The sequence below is a fragment of the Hyperolius riggenbachi genome, chromosome 8 (assembly GCF_040937935.1).
Source record: "Hyperolius riggenbachi isolate aHypRig1 chromosome 8, aHypRig1.pri, whole genome shotgun sequence".
In the NCBI taxonomy this organism is placed as follows: Eukaryota; Metazoa; Chordata; class Amphibia; order Anura; family Hyperoliidae; genus Hyperolius; species Hyperolius riggenbachi.
In genome coordinates this window covers 229590386-229608620 of record NC_090653.1, presented here as the reverse complement: position 1 = coordinate 229608620, position 18235 = coordinate 229590386, and the positions used below count along the sequence as shown (strand labels likewise).

The following is an 18235-nucleotide window of genomic DNA, read 5'->3' as shown; positions in this document are numbered from 1 at the left end:
GCACTTGTGGGGTGAGAAATGTTGAGGGGCCTATGGATCCGGGGGCTCCATGCTTTGTTTTTGTGGGAGGGGAGCTATACATTCTGATTAGAGTCAAATATTATGCTTTACATAAACCCACTCGGCACGGGTGATTACTACAAAACGCTTTATTGTTTTGAGTAAATCCAACACTCACTGGTGAGGGGAGGAAGTTGAAGGCAGAAGGAGAATAGATGTTGATCACCATCATTGGGTCTCTACCTCTAAGGCTGTGAATTATACACGATTACTACCCTAGCAGCACAAGGCCCTGCTCATCCTCCATAAGTGCTGGAGTCTGACCAGATTTCCCTATATGGAAGTCCAGCCACACCTCTAGCCAGCTCCCCCCACCCCCTGCTGGCACTACTGCCTGGCCTCTGCATGAAAACTGAGCGCTAACAGCAATCAAGCAGGGAGAGTGGAGAGATATTACACTTGAGTCACTGTCGGCTGCTCATCACACTACAGTGACTCGCTTGGGTACAGTAGAGTCCTGTCTTGTGACAGTAAACACTGGTGCCGGGTAGTACTGCCAAGAAGGGCAGTGGTTTAGTACAATGTCAGTTTCATTCCATTGACACACAATGGCCAGCACAACTGCTAACTGAAATCAGTCAGACATTAAATTGTCACCTGGTTATTTTACTGTCACTGATAGGGATCATGAGAAGTGCAGTTCTGTGTCCAGTACTAGTTGCTGCAGGAACCATCAGCAGCCTTTCTTATCAATTTAACAGCTAGAATCCCTCAGTGGGGATACAACAGTGATGTCATCTTCTTGATCCTGACTGTGAATTATTTGTAGAATGACATTGGTGGGTACAGGTTCACTTTTGGCCCATTACAGTTGAGCAGAGCTAGTTTCTATAGCCCACTGAAGCTCTGGCAATTGGCTGTACAGTAGTTGGGGATGGGATTATGAATGGGAGGTACATATATGGTTAGGACTGACATTCATAACTTACGTGAACAGTTTGCTCTGAGGCTCCTCGGATACATAGGGACTGATCAGTGGATTATCACAGAGTACACAGGGCTCAGCACTATTATGGTTAGTTTTGTTGGGTTTTGTGACTTTGCAGGTTTACTTAGGCCAGTTTTACACCTGGCCAATGCGTTACAGTGTGATGCCCCGCCCCATCGCAATGCAAATTTTTTTAAATTCTAATAACCCTGTGGGAGAGTGTGCTGACAAACTCCCTGCTGGACAGGAAGTACTGTATGTCACTGGGGTTCCCGGGTTCCTGTCTTCACATCATTCCGTGAATATCCTACAAATTGATTTACATGCATTCTGTTGCCGCGGTAACATGCTGTTGATTTTGCGGCGGATCGGCAGCCGATCGGAAACTTCCGGCGCAATGCAACGCGGTAAGTATGGTAGGCCCCATTGCCTTGCATCGTTGTTGTGTTACCCTGCAGGCAAATGTAAAATTGAAAAGGGGACCTAAGAAATAAGTGGGCTCCCACATGGAAAATCTCAATTTTTTGTGAGGAATATATTAAGCAACGTAACCTAACACCAGGTCCATCCACGGTCCTTTCACAGCTATTATGTAAATAGAAAGCTTGGCCTCTGAAGTATCCTAGAACAGACAGGAACCACGGAGACTGTGCTGTGTGCTGAGGTCCAGGGTGAGAGAGCGGCACATTCTTTTGCTGGTTACTTTCAGTTCTTTGGCTGCCTCTAGTGCTCGGCTCAGAGGATAGCTTAAATCATCCAGATCTGTTACCTCTGGGTGAGGGGAAGATGCTGCAGCAAATGAGGACCGGAGATCAGTAACATTGTAGCCATAAGGAACGTACACTCCAGGCGGTGTGCTGTATCTAAGGAGAAGGAAGGGGATTAGTACACACAGCCACGGGAAATACCATACCAAGGCTGGAGAGCAATGTAACAAAAAATAACCAGTGAAACAGTTAATGCTAATCAGGAAGCACTGCACATGTGCCTGTATGTGTTCAGTGAAAGAACCTTAGTTTTATTAAAGTTCATAGTCATGTCCATCAGGGCCCTCAGGTGCGACTTCCACTTTCTCAAATCTCCTTACTGGAGTGGGCAGAAGGGTGTATATCTGGATAGTAGCAGGGCCGGTTCTAGACTTTTTACTGCCTGAGGCAAACTTGTGAGGATGTCCCCCCCCGAATTTGGAATCATCATAGAGCCCCCAAAACTTTACTCTGCTTCATTTAATGTTCTCACATGACATGCTGCAGCTCAACACATTAGCACAATAGCTGGCTGTGAGTCTGTGATAAACAAACTGCTCACCCTCAGCCACTCCATTCCTCCTCAGTCAGGACAGCAGTGCCACCTCCTCCACTGCTGCTCTCCTGCCTCCCCCCTCCTCACTTACTGTCAGACTCCTCACACAGCACAACAAGCTGCTTTTCCCCAATGATGACCTGTTAACCTCACTCTCCTCTCGCTTCTCCTACTACTCTGACTGCATGCTGTTAGTGTAAACACAGTACAAACATGCTTCCCCATAATCTCTGCGCCTGATGCAAATGTTTCACCTTGCTTCATGAGAGAACCGGCCCTGGATAGTAGCGGTGAACAAAAAATCATTCAAATATGTTACTTTGGCTCACTGCAGAGGTGGACGTTGTAAATGACAATTCAAAGCTTATAAAAGCTTATCCAGTCACCCTGTCACTGTTTTAATTCTTTATGGATCTGACGGTCCAAACCTCCAGCTCCGGTAGTAAGGACCGGTACCATTTAGGAGAATTTTCTGCTCATCACAATTGTGTTTTCCGCTCATAACTTGCCTTGCAGCATTAGGGTCATACCATAGAGATGGTATGTTTTTCCCAAGGTTGTGTGGTTTCCCTCCGGGCACACCAGTCCTTTACACTGGCAGATCACTTGACCTCTGCTAAAGGTTGGCCTTAGGCTGGGTCCACACATGTCAGCTTTTCTGTGCATTTTTTGCACAGGGAAACTGAGAACAAATGTTAATCAGTGGGCTAGTTCACATGCAGAAAAACAATTGACAGCAATGCAAATGTGCTATATAAAAAGTATTAAGAATAACAGTCGGGAATGCAATGTATTTGCTGAATCATGACTACATTTAAATCTACATGTCAAAATGCATCATAGTACAATTACCTTTCCCGGAAATCAATGTTTACTGAAAAATCTCTGTCCCTAAGAATAGCAGTGGGATACTACTTGGCTTGGTTTTAAAACACAAAATGGCCTTAGGGGGAAAGATAGGCTAAATAAGCAACAAAGCTCGCTTTCTGTAAGCCTTCTGCCAGTTCTATAAATAGAAACAATAAGCTGTGTGTAGAATGTACCATATAACTTACATGACTGGAGGGCTGTAAGGCACGAGGGGGCTGTGGATGTAGCTGACTGGAGGAGGGTGACTCATGAACCAGTGCTGACAGTGTGGGCACCGTCGATGATGTTTGTTGTTTGCACCATTAGTCGATCCTGTAGGAAACAATATGAGTCATACAAAGGTCTCAGCAGAAGAGTAAAGGCTGCCATACACTGGTGGATTGCCACCAGATCGACCTACAGATAGATCCCTCTCTGATAGAATCTGATCACAGAGGGATCTATTGGCTGCTCATACACTGCACACAGATTTTGAATTGATTTCAGCATGAAATCGATTCATAACCTGTGGAGCTGCCTCGCCGCCCCAATAATATCACCTGTCCGCCAGCATGAGTCCTTGGTCCGTGCAGACTCACTTCTTTTCGGCGTCCCCCTCCGTTCTCCCCTTCACTTCCTGTTCCATCCTGTGACAAGCGTAAGTTAAAACAGTAGAGGGCGCTTTCCTGTTTGAACTCCGCCTTCTCACAGGACGGGACAGGAAGTGAAGAGAAGATGGAGAAAACGCTGGAAGAAGTGAGAGGCTGGTTCTGAGCCCTTTGAAAAGCGGTTGGCTAATGTATTTCAATGGGATGGTGCACACCAGAGCGATTTGTTTTTTCCCCAAATGCAAACTCGGGTCCTGCAGCATTTTTGCTGATTTATGAGGCGATTCAGCCTCAATGTTAAAGAAAACCTGGACTGAAAATTAAAAGTCAAAATAAGCATACACAAGTCATACTTACCTTCCATGTAGTCTACTCCTCAGTGTCTTTCTCCTGTCCCGCGTCCTGTTTGTTCACTGTGATCAAGGGAACTTTCCGTCCTCCATTTTGAAAATGGCCATTACCCATAACAGCTTTCTGGTCAGCACACAGTTAAACTGTAACATCGCCCACTTGAGCCATAGGGACACATGGACATTACCTCGTACTTCAGTTTTCCTCTCAGCTATAACTGACAGCAACTGATATTTTACTGACAGCAACTGATATATTTCAGATCTGACAAAATATTGTCAGAAGAAAATGGTGAGCTTCTGAGAGGAACTGATGGCAAGGTAACTATGTAATGTTCATTTGAAGTTACCTCATGTGTTTATTTTAAATATTTTTACTCAGTACAGGTTCTCTTTAAGTATAGGAAAGTGGAAAATCGTTCTGAAAAGTGCTGGAACAGAGCAATTTTCCAAGCGTTTTTGTTACAGAAGCTGTTCACTTACAGCTCTGCTGTAACAAAATATAAAAACCGCTACACCAAAACGCTCCAAAAAACGCTAAGCATGATTAAAAAAAAAACGCTAGGCACATGCCTAGAATCGCTTTAAAAAAATCACTTCAAAAAGGGAGTGTTTGCTTTTACGCTAGTGCTTTTTGGTGTGCAGTGGCCCTCATAACAGCATTGTGGACTATTCTTATCTTAACAGCCAGTTCCCCAAAGACTTCAGTTCTGTGGTGTACTTACAACACAAAACTACATTTCCCAGTATGCTTTGCTGCGGCCAGGATATTCATTCATGTGGCCACATGAGGGCAGCCTGGACTTTCTAAATCTTTCAATTAGTGAAAAAAATGTATTTGATTTTTTTTTTAAATAAGAGACATTGTTAGTGTGCTTTTTTAATGTCTGTCCCTGATGTTTAGAAACGCTGCTCATTGCCCTTTATGATCAGACTGAATTCTGCTGCAAGCCCTCATGCAGGGGTGCAGCTAAGGTTTTTGTGGCCCCAAGCGGACTGTAGGAAGCGGCCCCATCCTGCGGGGCGCGAAAAATGGGTGTGGCTATCCCGCATAAGTGGGCGTGGCCATGGCATGTGGGTGGAGCTTGAGGGCGGATTGGGGCGGGGCTGTTTGCGGGGAAAATGGATGTGGGGGTGATTGAGGCGCGCGCAGATGGATTTGGCCATGACATTGTATGGGCGGAGCTTAACCGTAGCACAGCAAATATAGCCAACTATAACCATTAAATAATAAATGCAGCAACAGTTACCCCAGACACCAGAAAATAAAAACGCAATTTGTGCAACATTTTAGCAGAAAACAAACGCAATTTGTGCAATATTTCAACAGAAAATTAGGGCCACATTTTCAGCAGAAATCAAACACAATTAGGGAACAGTTCAGCAGAAATCAAACACAATTAGGGCACATTTTCAGCAGAAATCAAACGCAATTTGGGCACAGTTCAGCAGAAATCAAACGCAATTAGGGCACATTTTCAGCAGATATCAAACGCAATTAGGGCACATTTTCAGCAGAAATCAAACACAATTAGGGAACAGTTCAGCAGAAATCGAACGCAATTAGGGCACATTTTCAGCAGATATCAAACGCAATTAGAGCCACATTTTCAGCAGAAATCAAACACAATTAGGGAACAATTCAGCAGAAATCAAACACAATTAGGGCACATTTTCAGCAGAAATCAAACACAATTAGGGCACATTTTCAGCAGAAATCAAACACAATTACGGCACAGTTCAGCAGAAATCGAACGCAATTAGGGCACAGTTCAGCAGAAATCAAACACAATTAGGGAACAGTTCAGCAGATATCAAACACAATTAGGGCACATTCTCAGCAGAAATCAAACACAATTAGGGAACAGTTCAGCAGAAATCAAACACAATTAGGGCACATTTTCAGAGCTGCAAAAAGAAAAGAATTTACTCACCTGGCAGTGGCAGAAGTCTTCTCTCCCGGGTCTCCCCGTCTCCTCTCCTGGCCGGCTCCTCAGGCGCACAGTTCCCACGGAGCTCCCTCCCTCATCCAATCTCCCGCGCTGATTGAATCAGGGCTACGGGAAGAAGGCCACCCGAAGCCCTGTACTGGAGGCATAAATAGTCTCCAGAGCAGGGCTTCGGCGGCGGCCATCTTCCCGTAGCCCTGCGCTGCTCTGCCAGCCCCGCAGGGCTGCTGGGAAACAGTGACGTCACGCCGACGTCACTGAGCCGCCGAGGCCCCTACGATCTTGAGGCCCCAAGCGACTGCTTGGTTCGCTTTATGCCTCGCGGCGCCCCTGCCCTCATGTGAAGCCTAATGAATGTCTACTTTGCAAACAGGCCTCTTTTTATAAGGAAGCGTACACTCACCACTTCTTGGAGTATTTTCCCGTTCTTTCTTCCCATTGCAAAGCGGACAGTCTGGGTGTGTGGGAGGGGCACTTCTGTCCTCCTCTGGTGTTTTCATGGTAACTGCAAAGAAGGCAATTATAGAACATCATCAATGCAAAGATACAAAGATACACAATGTTCTTCAGAATTATGACGTTTTTAAGATTGTTTAAAGAGTACGGTTGGTTTCCAAGGTCGATCCGCATCTGCTCCCCACTGGCAAAATATGGCCCAATTACTATTTTCTAGACCCTAAAATGCTGGTCATGATACCTGTGTGCGAGTTTCCAAAGCTACTTCTGATCAGCTCACTGGGAATGCTTATGTTTATGTGATTACCTCCCCCAGAGTTCTCAGTTTTCTTCCAGTGTTTAGGAGTTCCAGGTTCTCTCTCTGCTCAGAGTCTCTTTAAAGGACAAATGACCTGAGAGCAAGGGCGTAACAATAGATCCTGCAAGGGATGCAGTGGCAGGGGGGCCCAAAATCCCTGGGGGCCCTGTGGGGGGAGATGTTTCTTTTCCCTGTCCTGAGAGACTAACAACTAATGGCGCTGAGAGAAAAGCTGTCTGCACAATTGTTCTAATGCTGGGTACACACGTCGCGATTTCCCGCTCGATCCGCGGGATCGATTATTTCCGACATGTTCGATCGGGTTTCGATTAATACAGCCATCAATTTTTGCATACTTAACATGCAAAATCGAAGGCTGTATCGATCGAAACCCGATCGAACATGTCGGAAATAATCGATCCCGCGGATCGAGCGGGAAATCGCAATGTGTGTATCCAGCATAATGACTGCATCTGCTCATCCACTGATAAGGACTCATTCAAAGCTTTGTAGACAGTCCCTATTCAGTGTGAAGCAGGCTCTTGTGTACAGTGCCCAGCCCCCAACCTCTCTACCCATACCCAAGTGCTCTGTACTGAAGAGATGCTGGAAAAGTCTACAAAGCCAGTTCTGCTCCATCAGTGGAGGACAGTGTGAGTGTAATAAGCTGGGGCTGGGAGCACACTTGTCTGACAGTTTTCTGTATGCGGTTTCTGCATTCCATGTGTGTCTGTATGTGTGAAAACATGCAGTCTACCTGTGCAGAAAGCGAGGGGGGTAGGGGGACCCCATCCAAAGTTTTGCATGGGGACCCAGTGATTTCTAGTTATGCCCCTGCCTGACAGGGATACAGAAGCTACTATATTTTTTTTTCATTTTAAGTAATACCATTTGCCTGGCATCCTGCTGATCATTCATACATCACTCAGCAATGTCTGAATCACACACCTGAAACAAGCACGTGACAAATCCAAAAACACCTGAGCTGAATGATTGTTCATAGTCAATGGCTAAAAGTATATGAGGCAGACTATCAGTAGGACAACCAGCAACTCAGCATTGTTTAATAGGAAATAAATATGTCAGCCTCCATATCCCTCTAACTTCAGGTGTCCTGTAAAAGGGGAAGTGGTAGAGTTTCTTCTGACCTGCTTTTTCAGACCTATGGAACCAGTAGTTTGGTGTAAGAGAGTGTAACAAAGAAGATGTGTATAACAACTGCAGGATCTTAGGCCAATTATATGCCAAAACAAGCTATTGAATTTTATCCTGGCCAGGAGCTACGCTGTCTCATTTTTGTAACTGGAGACGCAGTATAAAGGTTTGTGCCAGCGAACAATATATAACATCTCATGTTTCCCATCATAACCAATCAGATCCCAGTATTCAGTCTTCCAGTGTTGGTTAGATAATGAGAATGGGATTGATTGCTATTGGCAATGACCCTAGATTTATACCTAGGAGGCTAGAACACACAACATAAGCTAGCAACTGGGATGCCACCTGGTGGTGAGGAAGCTGCATTGCTAGCTTGTGCAGTGTATTTCATTGTATCTGAATGTAATTTGCTCTGAGCCACCCATTTTATTTCAGCAAAGCACTTTTAAATGCAAGATAAAAGGACAACTTTTGTAATAAAAATACAGATGTCCATGTACACAAGCCCTGACTATAATCAGTGTGAGCTAGTGACACAGCTGCAAATGTGTAGTTCACACCACGTTCCTTCCCGCCTTTTTCTATCCTTCATCACCTATGTCTTATCTCTTCTCTTACACGTTTAAAGAGTACCTAAGCTAACAATGACAGAGCCTGTCATAACAGGTTTCGTCTTAAAAAGGACAGATGGGAGTTCGCGGGGTTAAATACTTACCTGTTTTTGCATTCTCCCTCCAGACAGGTGATTGCTCCGCCTCCCTCAGAAAAAGGCCCTATTTGTTGTTTTTTTTTCAAAATTACTGCTGAGGCTCTGGCCACGCCCATTTACATTGCTGCTGCTGGTTAATTGGTGGCTGCTGAGCTGGGGACAAACTCCGTAATTTTTACTTTAGGCACTCTTTCATAAACTGATGCTTGAATGGGTTTCCAGTCAGGGAATGCTCCTGCTACACTACGTGCAACCAGAGCAATTGTGCATGTGTAGGCCCCGGTTCCACAAAGATAATACATTTAGCATGCATTTTACATATGTGTGAATTATGTACACAATCCAAGTGGGAACTGAGCCCAGGGGAGCTACTGGTTATAAGTTCACTGAACCTTGCTGTGTAGTGCTGTGCCAATGTAGGTTTCTGATTACTGTGCAGAATATGTAGAGAAAATTATTTACACTTTCACATTCACAAAGCGAAAGATCTCTGTGCACATGCCATGTACAAATGTGTCTACTGCAAATAAAAAAATGGAATCTCGTAACTGAGTAGTATCAACACCCTGTGCACCTCTGTGTCTTGATTTTGCTTTTGTAAATAGTGCATACTATTGAGCTGAAGTGAAGGAACTCATACCATGTTTCTTTCTTTCTGACTCTTGGCATCTCTGACAGTGTGGCACAGTGACTTGCTCCGCCGCAGGAGGGGCTATGGGATCCGCAGCATGGTACCGTGATCCTAAGAAAATGTGGCATATGTCATTAATAATGTCATGCTTACCATTACACAATGAGACACATATACCAGGTAATGATTCTCAAAGCTTTGCAAATTGAATTTTCTTACTTTGGGCCTGATGCACTGACTAGCAGTAAGATTGCAGTGTGTAGGTAGCACTTGGGAATTTTACCAGTACTAAACGCTAAGGGGGCACCAACCAATAACCTAATAGTGCCACACACTTTACCGGGACACTAAGTGCGTTGTTATGGTAATGTGCATTACCATAGCAACTAGAGTGTTAACCCAGTAGGGCGCATGTTTGGTTGGTTCGTTGGAGTCAGGGCCTTTATCTGCCTTTTACCTTAAATATATGAAACCATTTAAGTACCCAACAATCAAAAATATAGTAAATGTAAAGTAAAAAAAAAACTAATGTTGCTCCCTTGGGTGCTGCACTATTGTCCCTCGGCCTCCTCCATAGCAACAGAGTGCATCACTAGCTGAAAGGCTAGCAACACATTTGTGCAGAACTCTGCCCCAAACTCATATGTGTGCATGAGGCCTAAGTAAAGTGAGGTAAATTGCAGGATAGGGTTTGTGAGCTAGACCATCTTTGGCTAAGACAAAGCAGGGATAGTACAGTGTAGTTTTTAGAGATGCCCCAGGTCTCAGGATAATCAATTAACCACGTTAGATTATTTTCAGCCATTGTATTTCCCCACATCAAGAGATCTCCGCAGTCCTGAGCAGAGCCTGCGTGTTTGTATAGCGATTGGCTAACACAGCAGATGATCTAAAGTCTGTAATCATATGCAGCCATAATGCTATATTATTATTATTATTTTGTATTTATATAGCGCCAACATCTTCCGCAGCGCTGTACAGAGAATATATTGTCTTGTCACTAACTGTCCCTCAGAGGAACTCATGCCATATATTTCTCAGAGAATGAAATATGCACTTTAACTGAGGTCTTTTGAATATCTTACCAGTATGTGCTCCATCGATTCCTCTCCCTCCCTTAGCCTGGTTGGCATGGTCATGTGACGCAGAGATTTTCCACTGGTGTCCTGTGGATAACAGTAATCAAATTAAAATCATCCTCACAGACAAAAACACTTGTATGTTCTGCTGCAAAACAGGACCTGGAGAATTCTGGCTACTCTCTTCACACCCAAAGTTAAAATGACTCCTGAACTCAATAACTCTTTTTCAAACAAAAGTGAGTTCCCTTAAGGCCTGTACACATGCACAACTACAGTGGTTTCAGCCGATAGGCATTTGTACAGCGGCCACCGACTCCAGACCCCCAACCAGCGAGCTTGGTGATGGCTGATTGCATTGTCATCGCCGCTCCCCTGCCTGCTGCGTTATGTCACCCACGCACCTCTCTCTTGTCCCTCTGCCCTTCCCCCCACATATCAACAGAACTTGTCAGCTACATACACAGGCCGGCCATCGATGTCGCCCTAGGGGATTGGGTCCTGATCCCCAACGGGTGACATGTGTGTGCGCACCTTAACCTTTTGGGGACCGACGTAGTTTGAATCTACGTCCAGCAGGTGGTGCTGCCACCCTGACTGGGCGTAGATTCTTTGTTCACGATAACGAACCGTCCCGACGCGATCCTGCACACCGGAGGGGGGAGATTAAGCTGTCATATGACAAGTGACATCTCACCCTCAGTGATCAGAAGCCATCGCAAATGGGGGGTAAGAAGAGCAATACTGAATTCTACTGGAAATCAGTGTGCAGTGTATGGGCAGGTAATCAGATCCAATCACAGAGGGATCTATCAGATGGGCGATCTGGTGGCCATCGAGTAATGGATGGCCACTTTTACTCAGTTTATCAGTATGTCCCCATATCAAGACAGTTACATCTTCTCCACGTTTGCTCATATCCCGCTCAGAGATCTTTGGACTCGCCTTACTAAATCAGTCCCATTGCTTTGACAAATGGAGTGCATCCATACTAGGCTAGCATCTCTTATTATACAAATGTGACTTCAATCAATTATGTTACTGGGCTACTAAAAGATGCTTACCTGTGCGTGGGCCACCCTGAGGATTACCATGTCTGGATATAGGAGAGGCCAGGGCAGGGGGAATGAGTGGAATCTTATCATCATGCTGATCCCTGCAAGGAACAAACTGGTTTATGTTCTCCAACATTTATTTAGTACTTTATATACCACCATGGGATAGTTACATAGTTACAAAGATACCTGTCCATCAAGTTCAACCAGAAGGAAAAAAACAAAACAAAAAACAAACAGAAAAATGGAATGCCAGACTAATATTACAGTGAATGTACAGAATTCTTTCCACTGAACACATTGAAGTTCAGGCTTCCCCAATAGCAGCATTGGGAGACCTTTGCCACCCTATATAGCAATATTAGTGAAACCTTTGTTGTCCAAACCCACCAAAAAGCAGTATTAAAGCAGAAATCCATTGAGTTTCTACCAACCTTCTTGTCCTGTGTTTTTCACCTAAATCTCTCCCTGAGCTTTGTGCCCTCCTACTTCTGGCATGTGGCCTGCCCCTTACAGCAAAACGCCTCTCTAGTAGACATCTAGTAATATCTCTAGTAGATAGAACGTCATGGCCTTATGCTGCAAGGGGCGGGCTATGTGCTAAGCTGGCAGGCATGAAGCTTCAGGAGAGATCTAGATGAAAAATCCCAGGCAGGTAATTATAACAAATTATATTATACAAGAGGATGATTAGAATGTGAAATATTCACTGGATTTCCCCTGAAGCGATAGGGATATGAAGGCTTACATAATTATTGCCTTTTAAGCAATACCAGCTTCCTGGCAGTCCTGCTGATCCTCTGCCTCTAATACTTTTAGCCATAGATCCTGAACACGCATGCACATCAAGGGCCTGATTCACAAAGCGGTGCTAACAGTTAGCACGCTGGTGAAAAGCCCTTTATCATGCCTAAACTCAGTTTAGGCATGATAAGTTTAGGTGTGATAAGTTTAGGTGTGATAAGTTCAGGCATGATAAGTTTAGGTGTGATAAGTTTAGGCATGATAAGTTTAAGCACCAACTGGGTTAGCACCGCAGTGCACAGCTGATCAAAAGTTTTGCGCTAGCAAAGTCTGGTGCACATTGCATAGAGTTTAATGGCGCTGCTTTGCGTGCAGGACTTTACACGCTATCTACACTTATCTAAACTTAGCATGCCTAAACTTATCACACCTAAACTTATCACGCCTAAACTGGCTTTTCACCAGCGTGGTGCAATGGTTATCACGCCTTAAGTCTATAAATGGGTTAGCACCGCTTTGTGAATCGAGCCCCAGATGTTTCTGAAACAGAACTGACAGGATCAGCTGCATGTTTCTGGTGTTATTCAAACACTACTACAGCCAAATAGATCTGCATGGCTGCTAGGCAACTGGTATTGTTTAAAAGAAAATAAATATGGCAGCCTCCATATACTTCTTGCTTCAGGTTCCCTTTAGGTGACCTCTATGTCTCCCCCATAGCACTATGGGTTGCCTTTTCTCCTTAGGCTGCCCTTTACCTCATCTCCCCAATGACCCATGCTGAGTGCACACAGTGGAGCATTCTCACCGGTCCGGCCAGCGTGCTCTCACCTTTTTTCAATGTTCTTCTGTCTCCATCCCCAGAAGGAACGTGAAAGGAGGAGGAGCGTGGACAGGTAAGAACGCTCTGCTGTGTGCACTAGGGGAGCAACACCATTCGTTTGCATTGTAGGGACTCACTTTAAGGGGGGAGACTTGGTGGCCTACACAGCTGGCTCTGGTGCCGGGGGCAATTGCCCAGTTTTCACCTATAGAGGCATTGCCCCAGCCTTTAGCACAATTACCAGTATATCACAACTTTTGTGCTGTACATGAAAAATATAAGCTAATCATCAATCAAGTCATACTGAGAAATGACTGTATAGCATCGCTGTGCAGTACCCCTTCAGTGACCTTTTAAAATATTAGCTTGGGGGAGACCAATTTGGTTTTGTAGGATTTTTGGGGGATGATCAATATAGCTTCCCCTATGGTAAGCTAGAACCAGGGTTGTCTTCCTTTCTTCCCTTCCTTTCCTCAGAGTATGTGAATGAAAGGTCATAATACAAAAATGTGGTGTTTGTCTAGTCCAGGGGAAAACTCTGGACATAGGGAAATTCCACTAACGTGATTGGGTGGACGGCACTCTCTCGAATTGCTAGGTTTCAGATAGGTTGTTGTAATAATAACACTATCCGGCTAATTCACAACACTTCGTAATGTAGAGTGTGCTGCGATCAGGGGCGTAGCAATAGGGGTTGCAGAGGTAGCGACCGCATCGGGGCCCTTGGGCCAGAGGGGCCACGAAGGGCACCTTCCTCAACTACAGTATTAGCTCTCTATAGATCCTGTGCTCATAATAATCACTTCTATAGATACTTGGGAATAGTGGTAATCATTAACAAGCTGTTCCCCCTTCTTGCACCTCTGACACTGTAGTTGCCATTGGCAGGTTTCGGTGCGCCATATCAATTACTATGTATAGAGTGCTTGGGGGGGGGCCCCATTGTAAAACTTGCATCGGGGCCCACAGCTCCTTAGCTACGCCACTGGCTGCGATTGAAGGACTGTTTCCTGTGAGGTTTCCTGCTGGGTCCCCTAAAGTATACTAGCATCAAAAATTCAGTATTTATGTCATGCCTGAATGTCCTATTGCCATCTGACGTGTGTATTTAGCTGTATCCATAAATCTGTTTGACTCACTGAACAATGGCTGGCTTCCCCAGCTTCCCCCGGGCTGGCGATCGGTTCAGGCTGTTCTCGAGGTGCTCCCGGAGCTGACTCACTTCCTTCTGCAGGTTGTGGATGGCCTGACTACAGAGAGAAAGGAACAAATATGGGCACATTGGCCAAGCAGCACGTAAATTACTGAACAAGCCCGGACAAGAGATACAGCTACCAGTTTTCTTTAAAGCCTTCTGTATAATTCAGAAAAAATAGAGCGCTCGTTAATAACTGCTCCAGGAGGGATGATGAAGTTCATGAATGGGAAAAAGTCAGATGAAAACTGCAATTATTAATCATGTTTATACTCACGGGACGGAATCAGCAGACTTTCTCATATCTGTGCTGCTTGATGATACTACACTAACATCTTGTACACAGGCATACATTGGTATACATACAAGGATGGCAAATTATACAGGCAGCCAATGTAAGCACACAACACTGTCCATGATAATCAACACAAAGTACTGTAAACATGTTTACAGACAGTGCTGCAATAGTCCTGGTTCTGTGGATACAGCAACACCTAGTTACCTGTAACCAAACACACCACGGGGAGAGGAGAGAGAGAGGAGCAGTTTGGGAAAGGGGGAGGCCTGCTGGGAGAGAAGGGCATCTATAGAATTACTATGGTGGCGGGAGGAAGGGAAATACCGTAATTACTATCTCCTAATTACCTTTTTAATCATCTAGATTTCTCTTGAAAGACTTTTACACTACAGTGTTTACATTAAATATTCCAGTAACATTCATCACTTTTTTAGCCTATTGCCCAGACAGATGCTGGGGTTAAAGGGAATGTGAAGTAAAAATAAAGTTATGATATAATGATTTATGTGGAAATGGGACATTAGTAGCACAGATATGAGTCTCATATTGTTTCCAGTACAGGAAGAGAAACGTCACTTGTTATCTATGCAAAAGAGCTTCTCTGAGCTCTCCAACTAATTTAGTCAGAGAGCAATGCTATTTTCTGAAGCACTTATCTCAACCTTTCTCTTGCTGTTTCTTGTTTACTGCAGAGATAATGACCCTTTGAACTAATGACCCTAACGACCCTTTGAACCTTCCTACTCTGTTTCATAGTTTAAAATACAGAGTATTGCAATGTTATAGAAAAAAAACCTGAAAATAAAAATTTAAAGACACTTTTCTTTGTTACTAATGTTCTATTCAGTATCTGTACTACAAATGCAATTCATTATATCATAAGTTTTTTCTTCAGGTTCAGTGTCACTTTAAAGAGAACCTGCATCCTGGACCCTCGAAAAAATTAAGTGTCAGCCTCACTAGTATTCACCGGTTCCCTTTCAGCACCTATGCCCCAATCTCCACCACGCTCTTCACCTATAGTAAGCCCCCCTTGAACAGGAGACTGGTTGTGTCTGCCTGACCTTGGTTGCCTCCAGGACTTGTGCGTGCAAAGAATAGCTGCCGAGGCCACGAAAACCACAGAAGTACCAGAGAAACTAAGAAACCAAAACTCCAAACAAACCAAAGGGTCAATAACAGGAATCAGGTGTCAAGCAGGGTCAAGCAAACTCAATGTCGATAACAAGCCAGAAGTCATACACAGGGATCAGGCAATACACAGGGATCAGGCAATACACAGGGATCAGGCAAACTCAAAGTGATAAATAGAGGTTGGTCCAGGCTGCAATCCAATAGAGCAGTTAGGAAATCAAACAAGGTCATTTACCCTCTCATTTGCCCCCTTGTTACACAATAACGTTTGCCTGAGCTTCTAAAGATGGAGGACATTCAATTTTGGTTTAAGCATGGAGTCAAATATATCAACCACATATTTGTAGATGGGAACGTTAAACCTTCCATGCATCTCAGGAGTGAAGGCGGGATCCCGTGCCACTCTTTGTTGAACTATTTTCAACTCAGAGATGCAATCAGCGTTTAGATGGGTGTCTCTGGAGTCTGCATTGAGCTCTCTATTGGGAATAAAATGGATTCTTTAATGCTTTCCTTTTGATCTGAATAATTTGATCAGGCCGGTTTTACACCTATTTTTTGAGTTGTGGCGGAGATGCGATGCCCATGCTGCATCCCACTGCAACACAAAAAATGACAAACATATCACCCTGCGGCAGAGTGCGCTGACAGGGTTATATGCATAGCGCCACCCCCCACTCAGTGACGTACTCACTGCTGGGCAGGAAGTACGTACTGGGATTCCCTGGGATACCAGTCGCACAGCACCGCACTCTGCCGTTTGTATTACATGCGTCCCCACTACCCAAAGCACCATGTGTTAAGCATGGAGCTTACGGTAATGCACTGTTTCCCTATCGTTGGATCGGATACTTCCGGCACACCGCAACAGACCACATTAAGTGGGAAAGTCTCCACAGACTTGCATTGCTTTTGCATACCCTTGCAGCAAAATAGGTTAATGCAATCCAGGTTTACCCTGCTAGTGTGAAAAGGGCCTCATGGTAACATGAAAACAGGTCAGAACTGTTGAGATTTACTTAGCTTAAATCTACTGACATATACTGGTCACAAGGAGTCAGGACTAGTCTTTTCCAAGCTGGCTTTAGACACATGAAACAATAAAAACCCACGAAAAGACCAACATGGGCTAATAACCTTACAAATACACATAGAAGTAATGGGAAATGTATTTTGAACACTAGTTGCACCAGTTCGTACAACATTTGGGATACTTACGTTGTTTGCTCTATGTGTTCTTTATCTTGCATAAGCACCACTAGCTCAGATAATTAGAGTAATACTGAAATACACAGGTGCTTCAGTGAGGCTGCAAAATTCCTTGGAGAGACAATTAGAGGAAAGGACTGGATGCCAAATATAGCACAGTCAATGCTAGCAGAGCACCTGGAAGTAGTCCGCTGCCAGGAAGAGTTCTATTATTAGGAAATAAAACTGCTGTATATTGCTGAATATTATACGTATTAGTTTTATTTATTTTATCTCCTCCTTATTTTCATTGAGCATCTCAGCATACATAGCTGAACAGTAGCCTGATTATACAAATAAACAGTGATCGATGAATCACCCATTTTAAATCCCACAGATTCTTCTTAAGTTATATACATACCTCGGTAGTGGGGATGTTCCAGAGGCTTCAGGGATCCTCTTACACCCCACCGTTCCAGCAAAGGCTCTCTCTAAACGTATTCACCTCTCGCCAGTGAAAGAAGTTTCTATTAACTGCACTCCCGGACTTGTAAGAGTGCTTTATTCTACTGGGCATCAGGGGCAGTTCTTCCACGAAGCAACGTGAATCACATGCTTCATGGTGGCAACAATAAGAGGGTGGCAAGAGGCAGCTCCCCTTCCCAAATTTCCCCCTCCTCGCACTCTCCGCCTTCCCCCTGGCTACACAGTGCCTCTTCAGTCACCTGCTTTCAGCGTTCCAGCGATGGGATCTCCATCCGCTTGTCCAGCGTCCTGCATCCATGGCTACAGTGTTGCCTCATGCGACCTGTTATGTGGTGCTGGGTCACATGAGGCGCCGCTGTAGTCAGAGAGGAAGCAGGACTTCACGTGTTTAGATGCTGCCGGCCAGCAAGGAGGAAATGTTGTCTTGGAGGAAGTAGCGGGAGGCATTATTATTTTTTAAGTGTAGTGCCAGTGCCTGCGATGCACAGCCCAATGTGTCTCTCCTCTCCACTCTGGCTTTGCAAAAGTTGGAGGGTATCCTCACAATCAGTGCAGTTTGTAGGCTAAAATGCACACAGGGCGAGTGTGTAAAAATTGCGCTCCCCCCCCCAAGCAAGGTATGGGTGCCCGCAGTATAGGTTAGCCAGGTCTAGTTGCACTTAGTATAGGTCCCCCCAGTATAGGTAGCCAAGAATAGGTACCCCAGTATAGGTAGCCAGGCATAGGTGAGCCAGTATAGTTGCCCCCGCTATAGGTTAGCCAGGTAGGTGCCTCCAGTATAGGTAGCCAGTATAGTTGCCCCCAGTATAGGTTAGATAGGCAGGCGCCCCCGGTATAAGTTAGTTAGGTAGGTGCCCCAGTACAGGTTAGCTAGGTGGGTGCCTCTAATATAGGTAGCCAGAATAGTTGCCCCCAGCATAGGTTAGATAGGTAGG

At 44.8% G+C, this 18235-nt stretch overlaps 1 protein-coding gene across 3 annotated transcripts in view; it reads right to left on the bottom strand.

Moving 5' to 3' along the window:
- Positions 1–1504: 1504 nt before the first annotated feature.
- The window catches only part of AKNA (AT-hook transcription factor), a 74930-nt gene continuing 58199 nt past the window's right edge, over positions 1505–18235 (bottom strand). For all 3 annotated transcript variants that reach the window (XM_068248278.1, XM_068248279.1, XM_068248280.1), the window contains 7 exons: positions 14139–14249; positions 11442–11533; positions 10384–10464; positions 9308–9409; positions 6450–6551; positions 3346–3472; positions 1505–1851 (listed from right to left, as the gene is read on the bottom strand). In XM_068248278.1, coding sequence (XP_068104379.1) covers positions 1611–1851; positions 3346–3472; positions 6450–6551; positions 9308–9409; positions 10384–10464; positions 11442–11533; positions 14139–14249 — 856 coding nt within the window. In that variant the 3' untranslated portion in view covers positions 1505–1610. The remainder of the gene's footprint in view (positions 1852–3345; positions 3473–6449; positions 6552–9307; positions 9410–10383; positions 10465–11441; positions 11534–14138; positions 14250–18235) is intronic.